General features: G+C 45.6%; 1 protein-coding gene across 1 annotated transcript; it reads left to right on the top strand.

Moving 5' to 3' along the window:
• The first annotated feature begins 13,693 nt into the window (after positions 1-13,693).
• On the top strand, positions 13,694-15,799 carry LOC109771241 (zealexin A1 synthase-like). The gene is made up of 2 exons (XM_020329933.3): positions 13,694-14,587; positions 15,032-15,799. Exons 1-2 carry the CDS (start codon positions 13,697-13,699, stop codon positions 15,659-15,661), a joined length of 1,521 nt encoding a protein of 506 aa, XP_020185522.1. The 5' UTR covers positions 13,694-13,696; the 3' UTR covers positions 15,662-15,799.
• Positions 15,800-16,311: the final 512 nt, after the last annotated feature.

Here is a 16,311-nt window from a genome sequence, read left to right as displayed (position 1 = left end):
TTATTTTTTTATGCTTATGCTTATGTTTATGCATTAATTTTATTTAGGAGGCCACCTCTTCCGGACAACATCGGCACTAAGTATACCATAATTTTGACCCTGCATTCGACAAGGGTCATCGTGCCCGTTTCATTGAGAATGGAGTGGTAATTACCATGCTTGAACCAAATCTTTCAAATTGATGAAAATAAGTTACTAACTATTTGGGTCTTCATTTCGACAAATGCTCCCACCAATGCGGATGAGGGGTCACGGGACAACCGTTAAGATGTAGTACGACGAGCGCTACGCGCCGTACTACAGTAGAGCCCGACTGTTGGGTTTCGTCCTGCAGTTCAAGCGTAAGCCACCGATGCTCGTCCACTCAGCTCTCACAGCTTTGATCAATCGGTGGCGGCCAGAGACACATAGTTTCCATCTTCCATGTGGAGAGATGATGGTGACCCTCCAGGATTGGAGGATGATTACGGCCTACCGATCGAGGGCGCCCGTGCTCTCACTGCACGAGTGGACAGGAAGAACTAGCAGGACATGCTTAGGGCCCTCATCGGCGACTGCTCCTCCGCTAAGGGTAACCGAACATCCGGCATACCGCTGGCCTGGCTCCTGGAGCACCGGAGCACATGCCCGGAAGAGGCCGATCCAAGGACGGTGGAGCAGTACACGAGGGCCTACCTGTGGTATCTTCCCTATCCACACCACTTCCACCATGGATTCCTCCCCCACCAAAGCTCTCCGGGACAGGCTAACGCCAGACCAGAAGAAGGAGATGGCGGACATTGCTGCCGGCTGGCAGGCTAGCAGACAACCGGACGACACGGCCGACGACGATGAGTCAGTGCCAGCATACTCATCCACGCAACCCTCCTCCTCCTCCGCGCCACCCTAGCCGGTGCATTTCACCACGACCATGAGCAAGGCCCGTGCCCATTACATGGACATGGTGCGGGAGGACCGGGAGGAGCAGTTCTGGGAGGCGCAGGCCGATGCCGCCTACAACCGCCACCTCCTCCAGGATCATCTGTAGGCGGAGGAGCAGCTCGCCGCCAGGACGGCTATTGCGCCGGACACGGACAAGGCGGAGCAAGAGGCTAGGAAATATAGTGCATGGTAGGTCGTCGCCGCTCGGGTTCCAGGAAGGCCACCGCTCTTCCCTCCCGTTGAAGCCAAGATTGGTGGGTTGAATATCATTGTCGATTAGCCACTTGGCGGCAACGGTGAGGCAGACAATTTCGCTTCCCGTGGCTCCGGAGGCGGAGGTTACGGAGGTAGAGCTGGAGAGCGCCGAGGCGGAGCTAGAAAACGTGAACCTTCGGTTCTCTTGGTTTATTGTCGGACACAAGAAACAGGCGCCAACGACCATTTAGATTAGGTAATTATACCTCGCATGACGAGGTCCACTTAATTGACGTAAATGTAATGAAATCCGTCATGTTTATATGAAATCCAGCCCTGTTTATAGAAATCTCGTCGTGTTAGAACAATTTTGTCCGTTTGAACTGTTGTAAAAATATACGCAGCTATGATTGGATGACGTCCTTCCGCATCCGTATCCGCGGACGGATATGGGAGAAAATTTATGGGTTTCCATCGGAGATGCCCTAACCCATCTAGATTATTTAGTCGTCATAGTATTTTGTGTTAGAGTTCGACCATATATGTGGCTAGCGAAAATAGTATCATGGAAAACTACATTGAAATACAAATCTAACAATATACTTTTGATGACATATCACTTATATTTTGCTAGTCAAATATATGATCCTATTTTGACACCAAATACGAAGTGGATGAATAAACTCTGATGGAGGTAATACCATGTCGTAACTATTTCCCTATGAATGCCGATCATCATTGGCAGTGTGATGAGCCATTAATATTTGCCAATATGACGAGTTGTTGTCTTCGTCACTTTTTTCTGTAAGGTGCATGAATGTAAATATCCGAGATACAATGGTTCATAAGAGAACCATAGATTTACCCAAATGATAAGTGCCACATGTCAGATGCATGACACTTCAACCCTGACGTTTTTCAATTGAAATTTTAACCACGTAAGGATGCAAAATTAAAGCGACACATGGCAAGTTTCTGTCAAGAATAAACTGAAGCATGAAATTTGCCATGCTTGACAACTAAAACTGCCATCCTCATGTGGAGTAACTATGAATCTCTTAAGGTAGCCAACTTCCTCCTCAGCTAAAAGAAAGTTGCCATCCTCGCATCATTAAACTTGCCAAAAAAAACATTGGGAGTACCACATGTCGGGTACATATCAAGGTACTAGATTTATATCCATGCGAGGGAAAAAATCACCAAACCCGCACCCAACAAGCCCCTAGCACACACGTGCAACACAACTGTCGTTGAATGGCGACCGCGACATATAGGGACCAAGGTCATAAGTTACGGCATCTCCAAAACTGACCTACAAATGTGTCTGGTATGTTCGGGCGTTATCCACGGACGTGATGCCAAAGGGAGTTATTCAATGCTAATCACAAAGCAATCCGGTTGGGAGGAATAAAGTAGGTGGAGACCATACATATGGTAGTATATTTGTGGTTTCGTGTCTAGTTGGGACGGGAGAGAGGAGAGGGATACCATGCATCTGTGGTGTTCGGAGAAGAGAGAGAAGAGGGGGACCATGTATATGATTGGTAAAATACATTTCTGGACACCAGCAAAACCTCAACATGTTTCTTTAGTATACCGGAATCCGAACACTGTAATCCGGACATGAAGGTTTGAGGGTCTCTGCTTTGGAATTGCCGTTACCGACTCGGGGTATGGTCTCGGACATTTTTTTTCTTTTCTCGGGCGGCTACATATCCCACTCGTATCCGCAAGTTCCGTCCATGCACCAGCCGTCGGAATGCCATGCACGTGCATGCATGCACCTGCTGGGAAAGTAACGAAGTCGATATCAGGTCAACTATCCCGCTCTGTCCCATCCTTTCGAGGTTTTTTTGTGTATTTATTAGCCTATAAATGACCTTATTTATGATTTAAGCGTATCCATGGCCCTGCAAGAAAAAAATATTTGCTCATCTGGGCCTTCTAGAAACGACTAACATGTCGAACCAACCTGTGGTTGGATGGTTAGAGGGACAGTGGTATCCCCAGCCAATCAAGGTTCAAGTCCTGGTGCTCGCATTATTACTGAATTTATTTCAGCATTTTCTGCGATGCGCTTTCAGTGGGAGGAGACGTTCCCGTCGATGACGACGCGCCTGCGGTGCCTTCATAAATTTCAAGATGACATGCTGGTTCAGTCTTTCGGAGATGCTCATAGGGATACGGTATGCATGTATGCGTTGATAGGGATGAGTGTATACGCATATGTATGAACGCTTGCGTATGTACTGTTGTTACAAAAACGACTAACATGTAGTGAGGCCAAACAGCTTGTCGTCTTTGACTATCAATGTTCAATGGTGGTCGCTCCCCTGGCCGTTGTGGCACCAGCCAGACACGAACTTCGGATAGTCGTCACACCGTTGTGCCCACTAACATTGTATGCCAGAGCGTATTAGTCACAACTGAGCGTGTTAGGCACACTAGCAGTATGTGAGGCCGCCCGTGGTATGTCTATCGTGGCAAATAAATGGCTATATCATCTAAAGTTGAAAGGACATACGACATGATGTTTTTGTTTGGTTTGTGATGCCATACAAGTAGTCGTGAGGGTTTAAATAACAAGGCAAACATGACATCGTCTTTCATAGCCCACCATCAATCGTCTCTCGAGCAATGTGACGTCCAATAGAAAGTTATCACAACAGCCTTTATTTTTCTCCCTATGTTAGTTGTTTTAGTTTTAGACTTCCACATTTTACATATGTAAATGTAATTCTGACATTTTATCTTATAAATTAAGTAATTCTGCAATTGAAGAATAATATGTTCGAATTTAACCGTTGAACAACTTCGTAGACAAGTAATCAGGAAGAAACTTCGATGACTGTATCAATCATAGCACACGGGTATGGGAACCAATCGTGTTCATGTAACACACGACACATTGAGCATACCTCGTGTGATGATGCTCCAGTTATTGGTCTTCGGATCCCACTCGCCCCATTGAAATCCCATATATGAGCGCATAACCTTGAGCATGATTAGAGAAATGGGATACTGAGCAATGGCAGTGACAATGACATGACCAAGAAAACATAGTAGGTTTTTTCTTTAAGTGTGGATCATCTAGTATCTCTTTATTTACTTTGTACCACTAGTAGAAAACAGGCCTTTCGGTCGGGCCTGGCCAGCCCATTAGTCCCGGTTCGACCACGAACCGGGACCCATGGGGCATTCGACCCGGTTCGTGAGCCCAGGGGGCCGGCCGGGGCCTCATGGGCATTGGTCCCGGTTCGTGTGGACCCATTTGTCCCGGTTCTATGCACGAACTGGGAGTAATGGGCGTCGCTCCTGGCCCACAACCATTGGTCCCGGTTCTTGGCTTGAACCGGGACAGATGGCTGGGCTTTAGTCCCGGTTTCAGCCACGAACCGGGACAAATGAGCTGCCTATATATACCCCATCGCCACAGCAGAGCACTCCACAGTGCTCTGTTTTTTCTGGCCGACGAGGGGGAGGGCATTTGGGTGCTCTAGCTCACCTCCTATATATGCACATGAGTTGTTCGATAAAATGTCTGAGCCACACTAGTTAATCTTTCTCCTCTCGAAACTCGACCTCCGAGCTCCATTTTCCCTGAGCTTTGTCCAGGTTTAGCGGTCCGTCATGTCCCGTCCCCGTCTTCACCGCCGTCGATCGCCCGCGCTGATCTCGTCGCCGGCACCACCGTGGTGAGCCTCTTGTTCTTATCTTCTTTCTGAAAGAAAGAAATTCTTACTTCAGATAGATACTTGTCTAATTTTCTTACTTTTATTATTCCTTGTTATTATATAGTGCCATGGTTTTGGTATCCGCCCCGGTCGGCCCTCGTCCTGTCTATGATTCGGATGTGGTATATATTATCTTTTTATAACTATTTGGTTCATTTATTGTTTATGACAATTATGCCGACCAACGTGATATAGATTTTATTTATCTAGAAGGTGGTTGAATTGGAAATTCCAACCGACCCTATAGTCGAGAGGTTAAATTTAGTTGAAAAAGAAAAAAATTACTTGAAGAAAAAAAAATGAGGAGGAGAAGATGATATTGGAGTTGCATGTTGCGGATGTCGTCGATGATCACAAGATCAAGATGGATGCAATGCGGTTGAAGATTAGAAAAAATAGAAAATATGCCATTCGTACCGAGGCTTGGTATCATTATGCAGTTGGATCAACTGTTACCTTGGTTGCGATTATGATCGCATTTGTTGTTGCATTGAAATGTTTTAAATAATTTCAATGCATGGTTTAATTAGATGCTCTGGAGAGCTATATGTTGTTCAATGAGAACTATGTATGTACTTTGGTTTTAATGTGATGATGAACTTCTATTAATTTGGTCACTTATCTATTCTTGAGAGCTATATGTTGCCTTCAATTTCAGGGTCTTATAGCTCAAAATAATCAGTAAATGCATGAAAAATAACAAATGAAGTCAGAAAGGGTTGAAAATGGATGATGTGGCTTTGAATGGTGCATTTTGAATACAGAAAAACTATGGAGTTCAAATAAGTTCAAAAAAATGAAATCCCTTTGTAACAGACGAGTTTCCGTATGAAACCCTGATACTTCGAAAGAGATTGTCCGTTTTGTACACGAAGTGCATCCAATTTTTGCCGTAACCCTCTCTACTTTCTTGCACATGCTATGTGGGTGAAATGATGATACCATGCCAACTTTCAACATTTTCAGAGTTCATTTGAAATGCTTTTCAATTTCAGGGTCTTATAGCTCAAAATAATCAGTAAATGCATGAAAAATAACAAATGAAGTCAGAAAGGGTTGAAAATTGATGATGTGGCTTTGAATGGTGCATTTTGAACACAAAAAACTATGGAGTTCAAATAAGTTCAAAAAAATGAAATCCCTTTGTAACAGACGAGTTTCCGTATGAAACCCTGATACTTCGAAAGAGATTGTCCGTTTTGTACACAAAGTGCATCCAGTTTTTGCCGTAACCCTCTCTACTTTCTTGCACATGCTATGTGGGTGAAATGATGATACCATGCCAACTTTCAACCTTTTCAGAGTTCATTTGAAATGTTTTTCAATTTCAGGGTCTTATAGCTCAAAATAATCAGTAAATGCATGAAAAATAACAAATGAAGTCAGAAAGGGTTGAAAATTGATGATGTGGCTTTGAATGGTGCATTTTGAACACAGAAAAACTATGGAGTTCAAATAAGTTCAAAAAAATGAATTCCCTTTATAACAGACGAGTTTCCGTAATTAAAAACAAAATAATATAAACTAAAATAAAATATATAAGTAGAAACAAAATAAAATAAAATAAAATAAACTTTAATAACATAAATGAAATTTATGATACTAAAATTATCAAAGTATTTTATGTTCAAAACATTATAAGCAACCTCTAGTATTATTGAAACTAAAATTATATAAAACTGATGCAACTAAAATTATCAAAGTATTTTCTGTTCAAAATCCTTAAAAGAAAAAATAATTTTCATAAAGAACTCTTTTTGTTAGAAACTTTAATAGCAAAAAGAATTATCATAAAATAAAATAAATAAGTAATTAGAAACAAAATAAAATAAAATAAAAAGTATTTTGTTGTAAGTAGAAACAAAACAAAATAAATAAAGCAAAAAAGAAAACAAAATAACTAGGAAAAAATAAAAAAATTGCCACCTACTGGGCCACCACGACCTGAATACGACTAGAAACCCATCAATGGGCCAGGATTCAGGCCCGCAGAAGGCCCAGTAGGCCCATCAGGCATAGCAGTCATAATTAGGCCCGTCAGCCTGCAATGGAGAGGAGCTCGAGAGGGGTGCGGCAGTGGGGCTTATAAACCACTGCGCGCCCCTCTCAACTAGCGAGGTGGGACTAAACTACCACCACCACGCCGCTGTGCAACGCCTTTGGTCCCGGTTGGTGGCACCAACCTAGACTAAAGGGCTGCATTGGTACCGGTTCGTGGCACCAACCGGTACCACTGCCCCCCCCCCCCTTTAGTACCGGTTGGTGCCACCAACCGGGACCAAGGCCGCCGCTTTCCGCCATTTGGGCTGCTGAAAAGAGACCTTTGGTCCCGGTTGGTGGCACCAACCGGGGCTAAAGGTGGAATTGGTACCGGTTGGTGCCACGAACCGGTACCAATGCCCTTGGTATATAAGAAAACACTTTGCGTTTTTCACACTCATCTATGCAGTTGCCCCGCCCCGACGACGCCGCCAGGCTGCCCGAGCTCGCCCGTCGACGCCGTCGCCGCCCTCAGCCTCGTCGACGCTGCCCTGCCCCGACCACGCCGCCGTCGGCCCGTCCCGACCACGCCGCCGTCGCCCCGCCCCGACCACACCGTCGTCGCCCCGCCCCGACCACGCCGCCGTCGCCCCTGCCCCGACCACGCCGCGCCCTCGCCCTGCCCCGATCGACCACGCCGCCGTCGCCACCCTCTACCCCGACACCGTGCCTCTGCCCCTGCCCCGACCACGCCGCACCTCTCCTTGGTCAGGCCGGCGCCGCCCCCTTCCTCCCTGTTTTTTTCCCACATTCATATGATGTTTTTTTTTCCAGATTATATGTATATGTGTGAGTATATGTATGTGTGTATATATGATTATATGTCATGTTTTTTTCAGATTTTTGTTCATATATATGATGATTTGTTTTTTGCTTTTTTATAAAAATGTATATATGTATGTATGTTCTCTGTGTATATATGTTCATATATGCAAAAGTTAGATTTTCAGAAAAGTTTTATCTATATATGTTCTCTGATTTAGTACATTTTAGGTTAGTTTCATTTTTAGAAATGTTTTTTATATTTAGGAAGAAGGAAGAGAAAGGAAGAAGGAAGAAGAAGAAGAAGAAAAAGTTTTATATATGCATATTTTTAGAAAAGTTTTATATATATGCAAAAGTTACATTTTTAGAAAAGTTTTATATATCTAGCTAGGAAGAAGGAAGAAGAAGAAAAAGGAGAGGAAAAAGGAAAATAAGAAGAGGAAGAAAGGAGAAGAAGAGGAGAGGAAGGAGAGGAGAAACAAATAAGAAGAGGAAAAAGGAAGAAAAAGAAGAGGAGAAGAAGAAACCTCTTTTTTTCTTCTTCTTTTTTCTTCGATCTTCTCCTCTATTCCTTTCTTCTTCTCCTCTTTTTATTTCTTCTTCGTTTTCTTATTTTTTATCGGGTATGTCGTTGTCGATATACCCCCTCCCGATAACTTCAACACGAGTGGGGTCGATATACCCCCTCGCCGATAACATTATTTTCCCATGTATGTATGTCGTCCTTGTCGATATAACCCCCTCCCGATAACTTCAACACGAGGGGGGGTCGATATACCCCCTCCCCGATAACATTATTTTCCCATGTATGTCGTTGTCAAAATAACCCCCTCCCGATAACTTCAACGCGAGGGGGGGTTCGATATACCCCCTCCCCGATAACACGAGGGGGGTCAATATACCCCCCCCCCCCCCCCGGCCCTCTCGCTCGACCAAAACTCTCGAGGATACCCAAACCCTAGAAAAAACGATGTCGGTCTCCTACCCCCTCCCGCCGCGCCCCTACCCGACAAACTCTCTCGAGGCCACCCAAATTTACCAAGTTAAAAGAGCGTTATCGTCAAGGCCACCCCATACCCCTTGAAGCGTTGTCGAGGCCACCCCAAACCCTTGAAGCGTTGCCGAGGCCACCCCAAACCCTAGAGAAGCAGCGTCTAGGCCACTAATATGATTCCTTACTGTGATTAGCTAGCTAGTTCTACGTTTGCTACTAATATATCCATCTGTCATGTTTGAATAATAATTGCCATGTTGTAAATATTTGCAGAAACTATGGAGCACCCCCGAGACGAAGCAACAGAAGCGGTGTTGGGGGACATAATCGCACAAGGAAGTGATGTCGTCTTGTCGTTTCTCAATGAGACCGATGGTCTGGAAGGACAAGGTGAAGAAGCAGGCTATGATTATGATGGCTCCGGTGACCCAATGCCGGTGCAAGAAGGAGACCGTGATGACGGCTCCGGTGACCCAATACCGGTGCAAGAAGGAGACCGTGATGACGGCTCCGGTGACCGAACCGAGTCCGGCCAGGTATATATATTAGTTAAGCCTGTGCTGAGCTAATTGATGCATTCATTGTTTTGGTATATGTACACATATTAATTAACTCTCGTCTTTCTTCTTTTTTCTAGCCCTCCAGATCGAGCACAACTTCGGTAAAGAGACGAGGCCCGAAGAAAAAGTTGCGCTCGGATGAAAGGTTTGAGATCACAGCAATCGCGCGCGATGGCATGCCGATTGAACCCATCCGGACAAAGGAAGCATTTGCTGCTCAGTGCGGGGTTCTTGTTAGGGACAAGATCCCGATCAGTATCCACCAATGGTTAAAGCCTAAGAATGAAGACCCTGAGGTGTCTTATGTCTCCGATATGCAGAGAGATGATCTTTGGACCGCGCTTAAGGCAAATTTCACCCTACCGCCAGAGGAGGGTCCGGAGAAGCCAGTTAAAGAGCAATTGATCAAGTCTCATGCTCTCAAGAAGATGGCAGAACTATTCAAGAGGTGGAATAATGAGCTGAAAACATCGTTTGTAGACAAAGAAAAGACACCAGAATTCAAAGGCCGGTATGAGAAGATCAGAGATCACTGGCCCGCATTTGTGGCCCACAAGACATCGGACAAGAGTAAGAAGATGTCAGTGACAAACAAGAAAAATGCTGCGAAGAAGAAGCATCACCATCGCACGGGGTTAGGTGTCTACCTCAAAGCCCGGCCTTTGTGGGCCAAGGCTGAGAATGACCTGATTGATAAAGGGGCCGAACCAGAGACATTGAACTGGCCAGACCGTTGCCGGACTTGGTTCTTCGGGGTTGGCGGATCCTTTGACCCTGTATCAGGGAAGTGCGTTTGGACGGATGAGCAACTGAGAATACCCGTCATGAGGCTTCAGGAGTATATCGAGGCAGCGCAGCAAGAGACGTTCGTTCCAGACAGAGAGAACGACGAGCTCACAATGGCCCTCGGGAATCCTGAGCACCCTGGACGGACACGAGGCACGCCAAGCTCCGTTCCGTGGAAGGCTGGGTTTCCGGACGCAGGGGGTTACAAATGCCAAGAGAGGAGGAAGAAAGTGGAGCATACCCAACTGCAGGCGCTGCACGCAAGGGTACAAGCGATAGAGGAATGAGAAGCAAATCGCAGCAAACGACCTGCCAAAGCTTCCCCTGAAGCTACCCCGCCATCTCAACGGAGAAGCAGCGTGGCTTCCACCGAGCAGCTTCAGCTGGAGCCTGTATTCACGGCTCCTGCTAGCTACCCCGTGGATGCTATCACGGAGTCTCAACATTGCCACCTTATGACGCAATGGATGAAATTCAAAGTCAAGGCGGCTGTTGGCTCTGTTTTACCTACTGAACCTGGCACAACCTACCACTTCCGGCCGATTCCAGAAGGATATGCTAGGGTGATGGTGGATGAAATAACGGACGGATTTGAGGACCTCGAGCTTGACCACCCTACCGGTGAAGGGGAGACTCGGCTGGGTTCTTCTCTGAAGACTCCATGCCTATGGCGGAAGGAGCTCATCAACCTTCCAAACTGGACGCCTCCGCCTCCTCATCCTCCTCCGGCTAGTCAGGGCACTCCGCCTCCTCCTCCGCCTCCTCCTCCGGCGAGTGATCAGGGCACTCAGCCTCCTTCTCCACCGCGTGGCGGCACTCCGCCTCCTTCTCCGCCTGCGCCGGCGCGCCCGAGCAGCCACCAGCCTCCTCCTTCTCCGCCTCGCCAGCAAGGGCGGAAGAGACCCGCCGCCGCTCCGGCTGCTCCGGCGCATCGTAGTCCTTCTCCTCCGCCTCATAAGCAAGCACGAAAGAAGACAGCCGCAGCCGCTCCGTCTGCTCCGGCGTCTAGCAGTACAGCCAGAGGCGGGAGGCAATGCAGATTCGATCCTTCTCTGAAGACTCCAGAGAAGTTACCATACGAGAGGACCGAGGATGAAACCACGAAGATCGTGCGAGCCGAAGTGACGAACTTCTTTGAAGGGGTGAAAGCAAAGAAACATCCACCTCCGGAGGAGAAGATAGATCCGGTGAAAGCGAAGCGCACTTTGGATGCCCTGAAGAAACCACCAAAGTCTCCGCCGAAAGGCAACTATGAGCGCATTCTTGAAAAGTCAGTTATCAAAGCGGAGCGGTCGGGAAGTACTGTCAGTGATAAAAGGTTAGCAGAACGACGAGCTGGGAAAAAAATGCCCAGCTCGGCGAACAAGCGAACCAATCGTGCCTGCCCGACGATGTACATTATGATTTCTTGGAGGTGGACGAACACAGATACGAGTACGGGAAGCCTCTCGTCAAAGATGAAAGATCTCTAACAACGATGATGCGAAGATTCCATGATTGGTACATGAAAACCTGCAGAGAGTCTGCGGGGACGAATATTTTGACGCTGAGAGTTAAAGAGGAGCATGACCTCGTTGGAATTGATCTGTTGCATGTTCCATTTGAGGAGTTCTTCCAGTTTTTCAATCAAAAGGCCCTCGATAAATTAACGGTCACTTGCTACTGTCTGTAAGTAGTACTACTTCTGTAATTAAGTCTCTATATATAGGTCAGCTCTTTCATTGCATGTATTTTTAATTATCCTCACTATATTATGCAGATTGAAGATCGCCGAAATGAAGAAAAGACAAATCGGTGATATTGGGTTCATTAACACAAATCTCATAGATGCATATATGGTTAAATTTCAGGCCAGAGATACAGAGGCCAAGTTGCTACAATCATTTGTATTAAATCAAAACAAAGGTATAATACTTTTTCCTTACAGCTTCAAGTGAGTGTTACTGTCTTGTGCATATTCAGTTTCCCTTATTAGTCGAGGTTATAGTAATGTAATTGATGAGTTATGCATGCGTGCGCAGCTTTCACTATATTCTCCTAGAGATTAAGCTTGACCAGAGACTAGTAACCGTCTTAGCTCGAGACGAAAAGATCCTAAGGAGTATGCGGACATGACTGAAATTCTAGAGAAGTAAGTTAAATCGATCATTATCGCACCATATCGGCAACTTTGTTCATTTCCTGATATCAAGTAATTGTTTTTTTTTGTCTGGCAGGGTTTGGAAAAAATTCACCTCAAAAACTCCGGGACTGCCGAAGAAGCTGCAATTTAAACACCCGAAAGTAAGTACTATAGTAGCATGTTCCGCGCATCTCCTAGTGATTCAAGCACTAGTTTCATCAATACCATTTAGCATGCTTGCTTATCAGTTTGATTGACCTCTATTTCTTATAATGTGGTTGTGGCAGGAACAAGGGAATAATTACTGTGGATACTACGTTTGTGAGTCTATCCGCCACACGACCTGTGAGCGGGGCAACTCTGACAAACAATATGAAGTGCGTAAGCAATAATATTCACAATTTTATTTTATTACCATCATTTGCGTTGAGTTTCATTTATTCATATATATATATATATATATATATATATATATATATATATATATATTGACCCCCTTCTTCAAATTAGATCTTTCGGATGCGGGATGAACTCCTACCAGCAGATCGTATGCGAGCAATTCAAGAGGAGTTGGCGGCATTCTTTCTTGACCACGTCATCGATAAAGATGGAGAATACCATGTGGACCTTGAATTCATATATAGTTAGGAGATTATATTGTAAGAGATAATTATATTGTATATATGTAGCCAGTAGTGTCGGATAGATATACGAGAACTTGTTGTTCGACCAATCTCTCGGAGAAGGAGAGGTGGTCGATATCACTTCTCTCTGTATGCATATGTTCATGACGATTTTCTGTTTCCTTCATTTGCTTACTAGCTAGCGTGTCGAGTCCTCTCTATACGTATAATACGTAGCGTACGTCGACCAAGCACGGAGATAAGAGAGCACACTTCTCTCTATTAATTAGCTAGATAACACAATATATGAAACACCTAAATTAACCCCCCAAATCCCCTAAACCACCCCCTTTAAAAAAACAAAAACCTCAGCTCCTGCCAGCTGCTGACGCGTGGACGCCTATTGATCCTAGTTGGTGCCACCAACCGGGACCAAAGGGCCTCCTGCCTGGGCTCGCCGCACGGGTCACGTGGAGGCCCATCTATCCCGGTTCATGTAAGAACCGGGATTAAAGGCCTAGGGCATTAGTAACGACACTTAATCCCGGTTCAATAACCGGGACAAATGGCCCTTACGAACCGGGACAAATTGCCCTTTTTCTACTGGTGTACTCTAATGTAACAGTTTCCTGTGAATACCGATGTGATGAGCCCGTATCTTGGTGAATGTGTCTGTCGCTATCTTTGTCACTTTTTTCTTATGAGGTGCATGAATGTCAATCTCTGAGATAAGATGGTCCATCAGGCAACCATATATTTCTTCTATCCACACGTGAGGGGAAGATGTGCTGAAAACGTGACAGGTGACCTGCCCGCGCACAGCGACGGCTAAGGCATCCACTCATGTTCTGTCAATACCTACCCGGGCTAGTATTATATATATGCTTTGCCATCTTGTCTATCACTTACTAAGCTGACAACGCACGAGCTGATCGCTCGCAAATAAGCTGCCTGCCATGGAGTGGTGGCTCACCTTATGTTTGATAGCCCTATCCACGCTACTTGCCCTTTGGTTTTCTGGTTGCAGGAGCAAGTCCATGAAGCACCTGCCTCCTCCTGGGCCATGGACTCTCCCGGTCATCGGTAGCCTCCACCACATCCTAAGCGCCTTCCCACACCGTGCCCTTACTGATCTGGGTCGCCGGCATGGGCCAGTGATGCTCCTCAAGCTAGGCGAGGTCCCCCTCGTGGTGATCTCCAGCGCCGAGGCGGTGGCCCAGGTGTTCAAGGCCAATGATGTCGCCCTGTCGAACCATAGTAGCTCCAGGTTGCAGGACATCGTGGGCTTCGGCGGTAAGGGCATCTTGTTCGCCCCCTATGGTGAGCACTGGCGTCAGATGCGCAAGGTATGTATCACGGAGCTCCTCAGCACCAAGCAGGTGAAGCGCATGGAGGGGATCAGGGCCGAGGAGGTGGGAAACCTCATCCGCTCCATCAATACAGCAACAGCTGCCGGCGCAACCGTCAACGTCAGTGAGATGGTGTCGGTGCTCAGCAACGACATTGTGACACGGGCGGTGTTTGGTGGCAAGTTCGCACGGCAGGAGGAGTACCTCCACGAGATCGGCAAACTCATGGATCTGATAGGAGGCTTCTGCCTCGTGGACCTCTTCCCGTCGTCTTGGCTGGTGCAGTGGTTCAGCACTGCCGAGCGCCGTACAAAGAGGAGCTGTGATCTCATCCAGAGCATCATCGCCGACATCTTTGAGAAGCGCAAGGCGGCGCGAGCTTCCCGTCATGGCGCCTACAGCGACGATGAAGAAATGCTGAACGTGTTGCTCAGGCTGCTGGAGGAGGATTCGCTGGCCTACCCTCTAACCACAGAGATTATAGTCACCGTCATGTTTGTGAGTATTTTCCTCTTAGTCCCTCCCTAACCATTTGTCCATGGATGCACTATGTGATGTCCACATATCATATAGAGACAAGTTAAAATCCTTGCTAGGTTACTCCGAAAATAATAGGCTTTATTTGCATCATCCATCAAGGTTTTCAGGAGGGCTCGGGGTGCTCTTTCTATTTATAAAGTACAAGAAATTAACCATGTTATATGGGATATGGGACCAAAAAACCGTTCGTAGTAGGTACACTGCTCAGTTAGTTAGACAAATAGCGAACACACATATTGGCAACAGGTATGAGAGTACAGAAAAGTTTAATGTCAATACATAATAGATTCTGTTTTAAATAATTATTCATATCAAATGCAGCATTATTTTCTAAGAATATAAACATTTTTGTAGATGATACATAATAATTATACATATATAACATAAAATCGTCATTTCCAGGACATGTTTGGAGGTGCCACAGAGACTACAGCAACCACTTTGGTGTGGGCTATGTCAGAACTCATAAGACACCCTAATGTTCTGGCTAAGGCGCACTTAGAGGTTCGAGAGGTACTAGGTGAGGGTCGAGCTATCATTGGCAATAGCGATCTTGCAGAACTCCACTACTTGCGGATGGTCATCAAGGAGGTTCTTAGATTGCATGCACCTGGTCCTTTAATCCCCCGCAGGACTAGAGAGAACTGCAATATTATGGGTTATGACGTCCCTAAAGATACCAATGTATTCATCAATGTCTTCGCAACTCACCGGGATTCTCAATATTGGGACAATCCTGAAGAGTTTAATCCGGAGAGGTTTGTGAACAAGAATATTGATTATAATGGGACATATTTTGAATTCACCCCATTCGGAGGTGGGCGAAGGAAATGCCCTGGAGTAGGCTTCGCTTTGTCAATTTTGGAGATTACTTTGGCAAACTTTCTGTATCACTTTAATTGGACGCTTCCCGGCGGAGCCAGCTCAGTGTCATTGGATATGTCTGAAAAATTCGGGGTCACTGTACGTAAAAGGTCTGACCTATGGCTCAAGGCTATTCCACACGTATGCTCCAAAGCAACACATATATAGATCCACCTCAGCAGACATGGATGCCCATATTTGTCGCATATTGTACCTTTATGTTTACATTAGAATAAGAGGAGCTCATGGGATAATTTGAAAAAATAGGATGTGATTATGGGCCAAAATGATATTTCAAAGCTGTGAATGCATGATATCAGGTTAGCAGCTACTATGTATCACCTCTTGTGTCCAATTATGGGGATGCTATAATTAGTGATTATATGTTAAGTGTTTCTTCTTTGTCAAGCTTCCATTGAATATTTATTAAGTAGTCTACCAATGCAACTCTTTCTTTTGGGTATAACTATTCTAACTACCAAAGTGGCCCGAGGAAATGTGGGGGGAATATCTTAATTACCTATTGCATTCATTTGAATAGCCATAGAAATTTCTTGCTTCTGATGTTTGCAATTTTTTAGTTATTACTACCAACTTTCTTAACACAAACTATTGCTTTTATGATTATTCTTTGAGATTATTCATCTACACTATTGGTCGGCACGACAGGCAACAACACATTACACATCGGCTTGACATCTCAGAAACCCGTGAACTCATCGCCACATCTGTTGGCAACTCCATCTACTTACCCTGCATCATGTCCGTCATCACAATTTTGCCAACAGCATGAATGCCCGAGTATAATTTTCTATAGA

This window comes from Aegilops tauschii, chromosome 2 (assembly GCF_002575655.3).
Source record: "Aegilops tauschii subsp. strangulata cultivar AL8/78 chromosome 2, Aet v6.0, whole genome shotgun sequence".
Lineage (NCBI taxonomy): Eukaryota > Viridiplantae > Streptophyta > Magnoliopsida > Poales > Poaceae > Aegilops > Aegilops tauschii.
Note: the sequence above shows the minus strand (reverse complement) of the source record. Positions and strands in the feature narration are given on the sequence as shown.